Here is a 13,622-nt window from a genome sequence, read left to right as displayed (position 1 = left end):
TGCTGCCTCCACTACAGTCTAGTTTTGACCGGAACAACGTATGTATATATGGCTGCATCCACAAATCCCACGTCTGGTTAGAACTCTTGCTGATTTGGCTGATGTGTCTTGCATGACAAAATTGTGGAGAGAAAAATCCTCACCATAACTACGCTCCAGAGGCAGGATATCTGTTTAACGCCTAAAAATTCAACGGCTGTCTGGGCATGCTGGGAGTTGTAGTTTTGCAACAGTTGGAGGCACCCTGGTGGGGAAACACTGGTTTAGATGGACACTTAGAGAACATATGCCGGTAATAATCATATGTAAATAGTTGTAATCTATGATTTGAGATATGACCTAGTGAAACGAACGATGGTCAATTAGCAGGTGACACCCCTGTGGGATCAGCTGGAACAGACTCCTTGCCCCCTGATGCTTGCAGTCATTACTGCCTTGGGTTTCATCCTCTGAACCGCTTGCGGCGCCGATCAATCGACGCATTAATCCCGTTCTGCTTTACTAATTATGACAACGATCCGAGCGCCGCTTTACTGCATTTGCATTAAAAGTCCATAAATGTGCTTGACTTAATGGCATGTTATTCCGTGTGACTAACCCTCTCGTTTTTCTTCTCTTCTATTTCTTTTCCGGATGATCCCTCGCTACCGTAGTCTGATCCTTGGTTATCATTGCAGAATTATGGAAGTGGGATGAGACCACCACCAAATTCCTTAGGGCCCGGCATGAACATGTAAGGAGGGCATCTTAAGGGAAGAGGGGGTAGGGTTATGTTGTTTTTTTTTTTTTTAGGAAGATATTTTGATTATAATTTTATCTTTTCTTTTTTCTATATAGGGGTCCTGGTGCGGGCAGGCCGTGGCCAAATCCAAATAGTGCAAATTCGGTAAGTGCTGCTTGAGTATAGACTGGCCCTATTATTGGAGAAAAGATAAAGGGGGTTTTTACCTATCCACAGGATAGGGGGATAACTAGCTGATCGGTGGGGGTCCCGACTGCTGTGACCTTCAGCAGTCATAAGAATGGAGGACAGGTGTCCCCTGGCTGTATAGAGCAGCAGCTCACATGCTGAACCACCATTCTATATACTGTCTATGGGACTTCAGAACATAGCAGAGCTCAGTGCTTGGCAATGTACAGCAGTCCCATAAAGAGTGAATGGAGCAGCGGTTGAGCATGCACAGTGCTGTTCCAATTATTCAGTGGACATTTGCATGGTCAACTGCTGCTCCATTGGGACAGCTGAACATGAAGAACTGAGGTCTGCCATGTTTTGAAGTCCCTTAGATGTCCTCGGATCACTCGGTGCCCCAGCAGTCGGACCCTCACCGCTCGGCTACTTATCACCTATCCTCTATACAAGGGAGAGTGTTTAACCTAGTTTTTCCCAACCAGAAACTACAACTCCCAGCATGCGCTCATGTTGACAGTGTAGACCAGTGTTTTCCCAACCAGAGTGCTTTGAGCTGTTGCAAAACTACAACTCCCAGCATGCCCTGACAGCCTTTAACAATATAATACTAATAGGATTCCTTGATAGTAAAATGGTAAAAACGAAATGTTAAATGATTTCTTTATCATGAATTCTTCTTTGTTTCCTTAGCAGATTCCATATTCATCATCATCGCCCGGCACGTATGTGGTAAGTCATAGAAAGCCGTGAGTAGGCACAAAATAACTTATCCCCTATCCAAAGGAACGGGGCCCTGGCCGTCTGCCTGAAGTGGCCGTTCCGACACACTCCCCCTCCATGTGTGTCTATGGGATACATGGAGGGGACGTGTCGGCCAACGCTCCGAGCCTCCCTCCAGCAGACTGGGCCCCGTTCAGGATATCGCGGGGGGGCCCAGCGGTCGGACCCCCCATTTTCAGATTCTTATTGATCAGTATTAATAAAATATAATACATTTTCAGATTCCTATTGATTAGTATTAATAAAATAATACATTTTCTGATCTTCGCTTTGTGCATCTCATAGTAATACATTCTTTGTACGTTCACAGGGCCCACCAGGTGGCGGAGGACCTCCGGGTACCCCCATCATGCCCAGTCCTGCAGGTATGTATATGTTACAGAATTTTTCTTGCAGTAAAGCAGTATATCCTAACCAGTGTGCCTCCAGCTGTTGCAAAACTACAACTCACAGCATGCCCAGACAGCCTTCAGCTGGTTGGGAAACACTGCATTAAAAGCTTGGTTTCTTTTAAACTAACTTAACATACAATTTTCCTTTCTTACAGAATCAACAAATTCAAGCGACAATATCTACACAATGATAAATCCTGGTCCACCCACAGGGAACCGTTCAAATGTAAGTGAATTGGGATCTGATAAATAAAGAGTTTCTCCAGCTCCTCATCAGGATAGGCCAATCGATAATATTTTCGTGGGGGTCGGACTCCTGGTAATCCTGTTTATCAGTAATTTGGATGCTCCTATGAGCACCTGAAGCCTCTTGGGTGGGTTACCAGGGCCTGTACCTGCATCACTGTACAGTGTAAGGTGCAGGGTCTGTTCTGCCTATAGGCAGCTGCCTAGAGCACCTTCTATTGGGGGCGTCGCTCTGCCAGCTGCAAGCACCCGCCCAACCAGAACCACCATCTCTATAATGTATGTTTGTTACAGTGTGTCACCCCATTAGTAAGGAGATTACATGAGGAGGAGGTTTGTTACAGTGTGTCACCCCATTAGTAAGGAGATTACATGAGGACAGGGTTTGTTACAGTGCGTCACCCCATTAGTAAGGAGATTACATGAGGACAGGGTTTGTTACAGTGTGTCACCCCAGTACAAATGATTACATAAGGAGGAGGTTTGTTAGTGTGTCACCCCAGTAGTAAGGAGATTACATAAGGAGGTTTGTTACAGTGCGTCACCCCAGTAGTGAGATTACATGAGGAGGAGGTTTGTTACAGTGTGTCACCCCAGTAGTAATGATTACATAAGGAGGAGGTTTGTTACAGTGTGTCACCCCAGTAGTAAGGTAATTAATCGAGGAGATTTTTTTTTTACAATGTTTCACCCCAGTAGTAAGGAAAGTACATGAGGAGGAGGTTTGTTACAGTGTCACCCCAGTAGTAAGGAGATTACATGAGGAGGAGGTTTGTTACAGTGTGTCACCCCAGTAGTAAGGAGATTACATGAGGAGGAGGTTTGTTGCAGTGTGTCGCCCCAGTAGTAAGGGCAGGTGTATCAAAGGGCAGAACCAATGGGTGAGGTCAAGGGGCAGCAAAAAGTAGATTTTTTTTATACTTTCTGTAAAATCGCTTTTTCGAAGGATCCATTGGGGGACACAGGAACCGTGGGTATATCTTGCTGACACTAGGCAAAAAAGAAGTCTGCCCCTCCTGGCAGGATATACCCGCCTACTGACCCTGGCTAACTTTTTTTTATTTTTTTATTTTATGCCTAGTATCAGTCTCCTGGTAGCAGTAAGATATACCTATGGTTTCTGTGTCCCCCCAATGGAGCCGAACAAGAAATTAGCTTTCGCCTAGGGTGGCAAAAATCCTTGCCCATCACTGGTAAGGTGATGCAGCCCTGCCCATTCACTTGGAAAGAACAACGTGGCAATACTGCACACTGCAGTTACTGGTAACCACAGAAGAGGCTTTTGCAGCGCCTTCCTTCAAACATCGGATCTGCAGGGTTTGCTGTAAATCGGACCCCTGCTGATTTTAATATTAATGGCCTGTTCTAAGGATACATAATCACTTTATATGGCATTATAACCCCTTTTACATTATCCATACACCCTATGTACACTCAGTCGACAACTTGTACCCCTGGTTCGGCCGAATGTGCAGGTGTTATCAGTGGGGAGAGGGAGGCAAACTGCAGAAACGTCTAGGAATGGCTTATATCAAGGGAAAACATAGGATAGGGCGTTAAAATTAAGATGCCTAAAATCCTTAGACACATAAGAGAGTCAGCTGGTCAGGTTTGGTCAACTTCTCCCGAACATGTATTGGAGCCACTATACTAACCGAGCCTGTGGGGCAGTGTTTCCTAACCAGGGTGCCTCCAACTGATGCAAAACTACAACTCCCAGCATGCCCGGACAGCCGAAGGCTGTCCGGGCATGCTGGGAGTTGTAGTTTTGCCACAGCTCAAGGCACCCTGGTAAGGAAACACTTGGTGGCCTTTTGATCTTGAGTAGAGATGAGCGAACTTACAGTATATTCGATTCGTCACGAACTTCTCGGCTCGGCAGTTGATGACTTTTCCTGCATGAATTAGTTCAGCTTTCAGGTGCTCCGGTGGGCTGGAAAAGGTGGATACAGTCCTAGGAGAGAGTCTGTAAGCTGAACTAATTTATGCAGGTAAAGTCATCAACTGCCGAGTCGAGAAGTTCGTGACGAATCGAATTTACTGTAAGTTCGCTCATCTCTAATCTTGAAAGGTTTGAAACCCATAAATACCCATTTGAGAGCAGCTTCCAGGACATATTGCAGTGGATATGGAAAATATTAATGCATTTGCGTAGGTGCTCTAAAGGGAGTTCTCATGAATGTCATAGAGGCTTTGCTCCCAACATGCAGTGCTTCATTTCCCCACTTAGAGCTGGGCTCTTGGTGGTCTGAAGATCACTGGGCGGCTGCCTTTTTTTAGAAGAGCCTTTTTTTCATGAGACATCCCTTTGTTCAGGGAAGAAGCCCCGCATTACTGCGGCTCTGCCTGGCTAATGCGCATGTCGTCGACCTCACTGACGAAACGCCCCCTCCATACAGCTCTATGGGTGAGGCGGAGATGCACGAATGCTGTCTCTCCCATAGAGATACATGGAGATGGCGTGTCGTCTGTGGCAGAACCGGGGCCCCGTACAGGAGATTGCGGGGCGGACCCCCCGCGATCAGACACTTATCCTCTATCCTCCGGATAGAGGATAAGTGTCTATGGCTGCAGATCTTCTTTAAAAGGGTACTTTTTTCTTTAAATCAACTGGTGCCAGAACGTTAAACAGATTTGTAAATTACTTTTATTTAAAAAAATGTTAATCCTTCCAGTATTTATCAGCTGCTAGTTCTTTTCTTTTTTGTATTTCCTGACCACAGTGCTCTCTACTGACACCTCTGTCCGTGTCAGGAACTGTCCAGAGTTGGAACAAATCCCCACAGCAAACCTCTCCTGCTCTGGACAGTTCCTGACTTGGACAGAGGTGTCAGCAGAGAGCACTGTGGTCAGACAGAAAGGAAAAGAACTTCCTCTGTAGTATACAGCAGCTGATAAGTACTGGAAGGATTAAGATTTTTAAAGGGGTACTCCAGTGCTGAGCGTTCGGAACAAATTGTTCTGAACACTCAGCACCGGAATACCCCTTTAAATAGAAGTCATTTACAAATCTGTTTTAACTTTCTGGCACCAGTTGATTTAAAAAATAAAAAATAATGTTTTCCAGCGGAGTACCCCTTTATTACAAAGGTATATTAGGGGGTCTGTTTTTAGGGATACGCCAAACAATGGTATAGGTCTATGTTCTAATCCTTTATTTCTTTTTTAGTTCCCGATGGGACCAGGCTCAGATGGACCCATGGGAGGAATGGGTGGTATGGAACCTCATCATATGAACGGGTCATTAGGTAAGCGATGTCACTTTTACACTATTGGATGTCATTTTATTAAAAATGTACTGTATCTGCGCCAAATGTGGTGGTCTCACTCATTTTATTTATTTCTCCTTTGTGGTTAGGTTCTGGAGACATGGACGGACTCCCTAAGGTGAGGCACAATCTATACTAGCGATGTCCTCCTGCAGTATTGCTTTAGTGGCTTGGGTTTGGATTGAGACTAAACATTGGCCCTCATTTACTTAGAAAATCGGGTTGTAAGTCTATCTTGCTTTCTTACCCGACTGCTTTTTCCCCCTGGTATTTATTATTATGTCGCATCCTGTTTGTCGCACGTGGGTTTTGTTGGTTTTGGTTTCCAACTCCTCTGAGTTGTCGGGAAAAAAATCCACAACAATTCAACAAATTCGGGTGGGAAAGCTCAGAAATGTCGGGTTACGCCCCTTTTTCGGGTTTGGGAGAATCCACATCGGGTCCGTCGGGAAAAAATGTTGCATCGTGGCATGGCGCAGACAAAGATGCGACAAAAAAACAGACAAAACAAGTCGTGTTTAGAATAGTAAATGAGGGCCAATGAGGGTATATTCACAGATTTATTGCAGAAATGTCTGACCGTTCACTTCATCTGAAAGGAGCGTGCAAAATATCCAAATACATGCGGCACCGCTGCCATTCAGATGAACAGAAATGTTGGCACTTAATCTGCCTTATGAGGACATACCTGAAAGCAGGGTTCCCTAGCCTATAGTTTACCAGTTGTTGCTAAACTACAACTCCCATCATGTGAATGGGGCAAATGAAGCATTAGCTTAGGACCATGTTTAAAGGGGTACTCCAGTGAAAAACTTTTATTTTTATTTTTTTTAATCAACTGGTGCCAGAAAGTTACAGATTTGTAAATTACTTCTATTAAAAAAATCTTAATCCTTCTTGTACTTATTAGCTGCTGAACACTACAGGGAAATCCTTTTCCGTTTGAAACACAGAGCTCTCTGCTGATATCTCTGTCCATTTTAGGAACTGTCCAGAGTAGGAGAAAATCCCCATAGAAAACATATGCTGCTCTGGACAGTTCCTAAAATGGACAGAGATGTCAGCAGAGAGCACTGTGTTTCAAAAAGAAAATAATTTCCGCTGTAGTATTCAGCAGCTAATAAGTACTGGAAGGAGTAAGATTTTTTAATAGAAGTAATTTACAAATCTGTTTAACTTTCTGGCACCAGTTAATAAAAAAAAAAAAAAAAATTCCACCGTAGTGCCCCTTTAACAACCCTTTGGCTGTCCAACTGTTGCAAAACTACATCTACCAGCATGCCTTGGTGTCAGGGTAATGGTGGAAGTTGTAGCTTTGCAACAGCTGATAAGTCACCGGTTGGGGAACCCTGTGAATGACCACCTTTTATCATAAAACAAAGAATAAAGTGTAGTATCACCTGCACTGGAGTGGAAGGGATATCGGAGGGGGTATAGATGGTCGCTTACAGACTCCGGTTGGGTACCGACATACACAACAATGGACAGCACCTAGTGAATATGGGAAGTTCCTGTCGGCAGCTTTGCTGGTATTTCTTAGAAAGCAGAGTCAAATGTCGGGTAGGAGGAGTTAAGTGGCGCTGACCGGGACAGGCACAATGCAGGTGCGGTGACTTGAGGTAAAATTCCTTATTAACAAAGATGCAACAAGTTTTGCTGCCTTTTATCCGGACACTTGTAGGCACAACATTTTTTATAATATATCTTTATCACAGTTTAAGCTTTATTCTTATACAGAGCAATATTTTGGAAGTTGAACGTGAATGGTAGTAAAACTTGCATCAGGTCCTTGACAAGTGACTCAGCCCATTTGGACTTTAAGGACTAAGACCATTTTATATTTACATTTTCGTTTTTTCCTCCTCGCCTTCAAAAAATCATAACTCTTTTATATTTTCATCCACAGACTAGTATGAGGGCTTGTTTATTGTGCGACCAGTTGTCCGTTGTAATGCCTTCACTCACTTTACCATAAAATGTAGGGCGCAACCAAAAAAATACTATTTGTGTGGGGAAATTAAAAAGAAAACCGCAATTTTGCAAATTTTGGAAGGTTTTTTTTTCACGCCGTACAATTTACGGTAAAAATGACATGTGTTCTTTATTCTCTGGGTCAATACGATTAAAATGATACCCATGATAAAATACTTTTCTATTACTGTTGCGCTTAAAAGAAATCGCAAACTTTTTAACCAAAGTAGTACGTTTAAAATCCCCCTATTTTGAAGACCTATAACTTTTTTTAATTTTTCAGTATAAGCGGGGGTATGAGGGCTCATTTTTTGCGCCGTGATCTGTACTTTTTTTTTATTAATACCATATTTGCTTATACAAAACTTTTATTACATTTTTTATAAAAAAAATTTGGGAATAGAATGTTATAAAAAAAAAAACTATTTTGGGCTATTTTTTTTTTTTACGTTCACGCCGTTCACCGTAAGGGATCATTTACTTTTTGTTTTAATAGTTTGGATATTTACGCAGGCGGCAATACCAAATATGTATATAAAATAATTTTTTTACACTTTTTGGGGGTAAAATAGGGAAAATGGGACAATTTACGTTTTTATTGGGGAGGGGGTTTTCACATTTTTTTTTTTTTTTACTTTTTTTACTTTTATTTTTACACTCTTATAGTCCCCATAGGGGACTATTTATAGCACCCATTCGATTGCTAATCCTGTTCAGTGCTATCGGTCATCTTCTGCTCTGGTCTGCGGGAAGGCAGATCAGAGCAGAAGACTCCCGGGAGACAGCGGAGCAAGGTGAGGGGACCTCCGTCTGCCGTGCAGGACGATCGGATCGCTGCGGCAGCGTTGCGGGCGATCCGATCATCCTGTTAAGTGACCGCAATGCTGCAGATGCTGTGATCTGTATTGATCACGGCATCTGAGGGGTTAATGGCAGACATCCGCGGAATTGCAGGTGTCCGCCATTACCGGCCGATCCCTGGCTGCGATCCACAGCCGGGACCTGCCGCGCATGATGCCGGCATCGCTCCGATGCTCGCGGTTATGCTCAGGACATAAATGTACGTCCTGGTGCGTTAAGTACCACATCACCAGGACGTACATCTACGTCCTGCGTCGTTAAAGGGGTACTCCGGTGGGAATTTTTTTTTTTTTTTTAAACCAACTGGTGCCTAAAAGTTATACAGATTTGTAAATGACTTATATTTAATTTCTATTTTGAATTTATTTTCTGTCTGACCACAGTGCTCTCTGCTGACACCTCTGTCCATGTCAGGAACTGTCCAGAACAGGAGCAAATCCCCATAGCAAACCTCTCCTGCTCTGGACAGTTCCTGACATGGACAGAGGTGTCAGCAGAGAGCACTGTGGTCAGACAGAAAATAAATTCAAAAAGGAAAGAACTTCCTCTATAATATACAGCAGCTGATAAGTACTGGAAGGATTAAGATTTTTAAATTGAAGTAATTTACAAATCTGTATAACTTTCTGGCACCAGTTGATTTAAAAAAAATAGTTTTCCACCAGAGTACCCGTTTAAATGCCAATGTTTTCCCACTTGAGACAAGTTCTGTTCCCTCCTCTATAGGAAGTAGACGCTGTTTGTGTGTGTACTTGTCACTTACCATAATAACCTGTACAAGTGATCCATATGCTGAGGTGTGTTATAAATGCTATTTCATTTTTGTTTTCCAGAATTCCCCAAATAACATAAGTGGCATTAGTAACCCTCCTGGGACACCGCGAGATGACGGAGAGTTAGGAGGAAACTTTCTTCATTCCTTCCAAAATGATAATGTGAGTCATTTCACACTCATCCTGTCATAAGTTTTATTCTAAAAATGAGTCTCTTAAGGCTCCTGTACACGTTAGAGAAGTCACCTACAATTTCAAAGGAACTATCCTATTATTTTATGCATAAGAGAGTCTCTTGAACCTACCCCAGTGGCAACTTCAAAGGAGTACTCCAGTGCAAAATAACTTATCCCCTATCCAAAGGATAGGGGATAAGTTATAGAGCGCTGGGGCCCTCCGGGATCTCCTGGACGGGGCCGCGGCAGTCTGCAGGAAGTGAAGTTTCGTCCCCAGCAGAAAGCCGCGGCAGACACTCCCCCTCCATTTATCTTTTTGGGGTACATGGAGGGGGCGTGTCAGCCACCGCGTCATGCGGGGACGGAACACCCCCTTTCTTGTATATTGCTGCGGCCCCGTACTGGAGATCGCGGGGGGCTCCAGCGTTCGGACCCCCCCCCCCCGTGATCTATAACTTATCCCATCACGCCCCCTCCCATAGACATGAATGGAGGGGGCGTGACGTCACGTCCCAGGTGCCGGAAACACCAAACACGGAGGTTTCCGAAACTGGAGATTCAATGCGGGTGCTGCAGGGAGATTGTGGGGGGGTCTCAGCAGCCGGCCCCCTGCGATCAGACATCTTATCCTCTATCCTTTGGATAGGGGATAAAATGTTTTTTTGCCCAGAATACCCCTTTAAAGCAAGCATGCTATGGGTTTGCTAAAAGTTCTATAGGATTTCATGGGGCTTCCATCAAATCTGTGCCCTGTTTGCTTTAGCAGAGGGCAACTTACAGGCTTTAAATTTGTCAGCAGTTTTAAACCCATCCTGCCGTCACAATATAACTGGAATTGCATGTTTGAGTTTTTTCCTGGATAACAAAAACATGGCTGATTTCTTTCAAAAGCAATGCCAAACCTGTCCACGGGTTGTGTGTGATATTAGGGCCAATTCACACTATGGAATTTCCACCTGGAGATTCCAGTAACAGCAAATTGGTGGCAATGCGGTCCTCTTGGAATTCCATGGAATTCCTCTTATGGTGTCTGTATTTGCTGGTGTCTACTCAGGACAGGACCATTGATGTGAAGAGGGTGAGCTCTTCAGATTTTAAGGCAGCAGAAAGCCTTCCTCAGATAAGACATCAGGGGCTGCTGCCTTAAAATCTAATAAGCAGTAATGAGTTCCCCCCCCCTCTTCACATCAATGATCTCCTCTTGAGCAGACAGGAGGGGAGGGGGGGAGCAGGGACGGGAGCTCTTCTTTCAGTGAGCGTGACATGATGTCACAACTAAAAGGGAGAGCAGAGCTGATATGGAAGATCTGTGCAGTAATAACTTATTAAAAATAACTAATAACATATTAGGAATCTGCTCTACCATACTTTTTGACACAGGTTGTTTCTTTTGTTGGGCAACCCCTTTAAAGAAGTGAATTTTTTTAGTAGCAAAGATCTGGCAGCTCATTTCAAAGTAATATGGCTAAAACCATTGACCCCTTCTCCTTCTTTCTTTCAGTACTCTCCCAGCATGACTATGAGTGTGTGACAACGGGGGCAATACTAGACTCAGCTGCTGCTTTGGAAGGTCACGGTGATTTGGAGAAGAGAATTGTCTGGAGTTGCGGAAATCACTAGAACAGCTCCCTCAGTTCGGTTTCATGCAATAAAAAGCCCAAACTTTTTATTCCATTAAACATAGTACAAAAAACTGTCCAGACAAGAAAAAAAAAATCCTGCTCAGAGGATTTAGAACTGTACAGAAAACTTTTTTTTTTTTAATTTTTACTTTTTTTTCAAACTTTTTTTTTTTTATTTTCCTCCCCCAAGAAAAAGGAGACTTTACGTTATAAATCTGATTGCTGTGTCTTTTATTTGCCCCGAATGTTCTATGTCTGTGACGTGATATTCAAGGAGAATAGCTGAAATAGTAAAACTTCATGTGTCTTTTTAGTTTATAGCTTTTATTTTTTGGAAATGAACTGATTCTCAGATGCCCACTTCCCTCCAAAGAGCTTTTTCTGTCTCATGCCGTCTAAAACCACCTCCAGAAAATGATTTATAATTTTTATTTTTCCACTGTGCAGAAACTCTGGTTGGACCTGCACCCTTCTCTTTACCTCATTCAATACAACACTTGATATTTGTTTAAACACCTAAGACTCTATATATTATTATTATTTTTATTATTTTTTTCTTTTTACCTCTACAAGAGCGATAATTTTACTAGAAACTCCTAGAATCAAGAGGAAAGAAGCCTTCGCCGCGGAAAGGGATGTTTTATAGGAATATGGAGCCTGCAATGTACAGGTTTGTGGCAAGGCTTCATACTGACTGGCTTCACGCTGCGGACTTCAATGACATTTATTTCTAAGGCAGCGCTGGTTGGAAGAAGAGAGAGAGAGATGGTCAGCAGAAAAGAGAACGCCCCCCTGCCCGGCTGCCATCTTGTTCTTTGTATAACCACTGCCTGGCCTGGTTTCCACCATATCAACGTCGTCGACCCAGAACAAGTTCAGCTGATACACAACACTGTAATTTTTTTTTATTTCCTTCAGTCTGAAATGAGAAACTTTAAAAACAGCTACACTTATGGGTTCTGCTTGTGTTTTTTTAATATTTTTTTTTTTGCATATTAAAAGGGACAGTCCGTGTAAGCTGTTGGCTGAGTTTCCGATCAAATTTATCATGTGTTTCCAGGATTTTTGTAAAATTATTATTATTTTTTTTTTCTTCCCTCATTTTGTCAGGAGTAACTGAAGGAGGGAACATTAGCAGCTCCTCTCAGGACATTGTTACATGAAAATTCCTTGTGTATTCAAAAAGGGATAGTTAAATTATTGTCTCTTGATATGGGACAGCTTGGAATGATATGGTTAATTTTTCCGCCTCCATGCTGTAATAAATTTAATAAATTCAAACCTGTCATGGGTATTCTTTTGATCGCCTGTTTTTTTTGTGATGGACAACACTGCTAAGATCAGTGGTTTACAATCAGTGTGCCTCCAGCTGTTGCATCACTACAACTTCCAACATGCAATTACAGTATAGCCTTTGGCTGTCTGGGCATGCAAAGTGGTATCGTTCTGCAAACAAATGGAGGCAGGCTGGCTTAGACGATCTATATAAGATATGAGGGAATATACGATAAGTTTGGTCCACGTCTGGCTGGTATTTTGAAGGAAAAATTAACAGCTTTAAAACAGGATTAGATACATTCCTGGAACAAAATAACATTAATGCTTATGAAGAAATATAAAATCTCATCCCTTCCCCAATATCGCGCCACACCCCTACCCCTTAATTCCCTGGTTGAACTTGATGGACATATGTCTTTTTTCGACCGTACTAACTATGTAACTATTATTATTATTATATTAATATTAATAATATTTATAAAATAATATAATAATAAAATAAAAATGAAATAATATAATAATAATAAAATGTATTATATTATTATTATAATAATGTTATTATTATTTTATTATATATATAATTTTTTTTTTTTTTTTTTTTTTTTTTTTTTTTTTTAAATGATATCTACTATTGAAATAATTGGCCTGATATATTGGGGGCAGAATGAACATTATCCCTGTATTTCATACTTTTCTCCACTATTAGATGCAATTCATGGGGTGAAGCAGTGGATAGATGTTGCTGTGGTTTTTACTAGTTTGCACCATCAGCACTTGTACAGTATACATGGTGTCTATTCTAGGCTGCATAGGACTTTGGGAGGTCTACTACACCCATCCTCTGCAATCTGATTTGCTTCTAGCAACCAATCAGAGCTCAACTTTCCTTTCCCAAAACTGCATTTGAAAAATACAGGCCCCTTCACATGAAAATTCCACATGGATTCCTCTTGCCTTGGACTCCTATTGATCTCAATGGGATCTGATGCTCAGTGCACGTTATAGATTTCCATAGTGGAATTTCTGAGCGGGCAGTGGATTCCACAAGTGGTTGCATTATATTCTATGGCAGTGGTCTCCAACCTGGGGACCTCCAGATGTTGCAAAACTACAACTCCCAGCATGCCCGGACAGCCAACGGCTGTCCCTGCATGCTGGGAGTTGTAGTTTTGCAACATCTGGAGGTCCGCAGGTTGGAGACCACTGTTCTATGGGATGGCCATCACGTCTGCGGTTGCTATGGCCTAAAATCTTCTGATAGATGAGGACCATGAAGTAAACATAACCCTTATTTATGTATTTTTAAACGCACTTGCTATGAAGCAGCTAAAGTAGAGGGGT

At 42.5% G+C, this 13,622-nt stretch overlaps 1 protein-coding gene across 8 annotated transcripts in view; it reads left to right on the top strand.

Moving 5' to 3' along the window:
* Positions 1 to 12,289, top strand: part of SSBP3 (single stranded DNA binding protein 3) — an 81,277-nt gene extending 68,988 nt beyond the window's left edge. For 6 of the 8 annotated variants that reach the window (XM_056532170.1, XM_056532172.1, XM_056532174.1 and 3 more), the window contains 9 exons: positions 654 to 733; positions 838 to 886; positions 1,604 to 1,642; positions 2,004 to 2,058; positions 2,241 to 2,311; positions 5,501 to 5,579; positions 5,690 to 5,718; positions 9,266 to 9,367; positions 10,883 to 12,289. In XM_056532170.1, the coding sequence (XP_056388145.1) occupies positions 654 to 733; positions 838 to 886; positions 1,604 to 1,642; positions 2,004 to 2,058; positions 2,241 to 2,311; positions 5,501 to 5,579; positions 5,690 to 5,718; positions 9,266 to 9,367; positions 10,883 to 10,912 (534 nt within the window). In that variant the 3' untranslated portion in view covers positions 10,913 to 12,289. The remainder of the gene's footprint in view (positions 1 to 653; positions 734 to 837; positions 887 to 1,603; positions 1,643 to 2,003; positions 2,059 to 2,240; positions 2,312 to 5,500; positions 5,580 to 5,689; positions 5,719 to 9,265; positions 9,368 to 10,882) is intronic. The other 2 variants (XM_056532173.1, XM_056532171.1) reach the window with 1 other exon arrangement.
* The last annotated feature ends 1,333 nt before the right edge of the window (positions 12,290 to 13,622 follow it).

Source organism: Hyla sarda, chromosome 7, assembly GCF_029499605.1.
Source record: "Hyla sarda isolate aHylSar1 chromosome 7, aHylSar1.hap1, whole genome shotgun sequence".
Classification (NCBI taxonomy): domain Eukaryota; kingdom Metazoa; phylum Chordata; class Amphibia; order Anura; family Hylidae; genus Hyla; species Hyla sarda.
The sequence above is the reverse complement of the archived record's forward strand: the minus strand, read 5'-3'. Positions and strand labels throughout refer to the sequence as shown.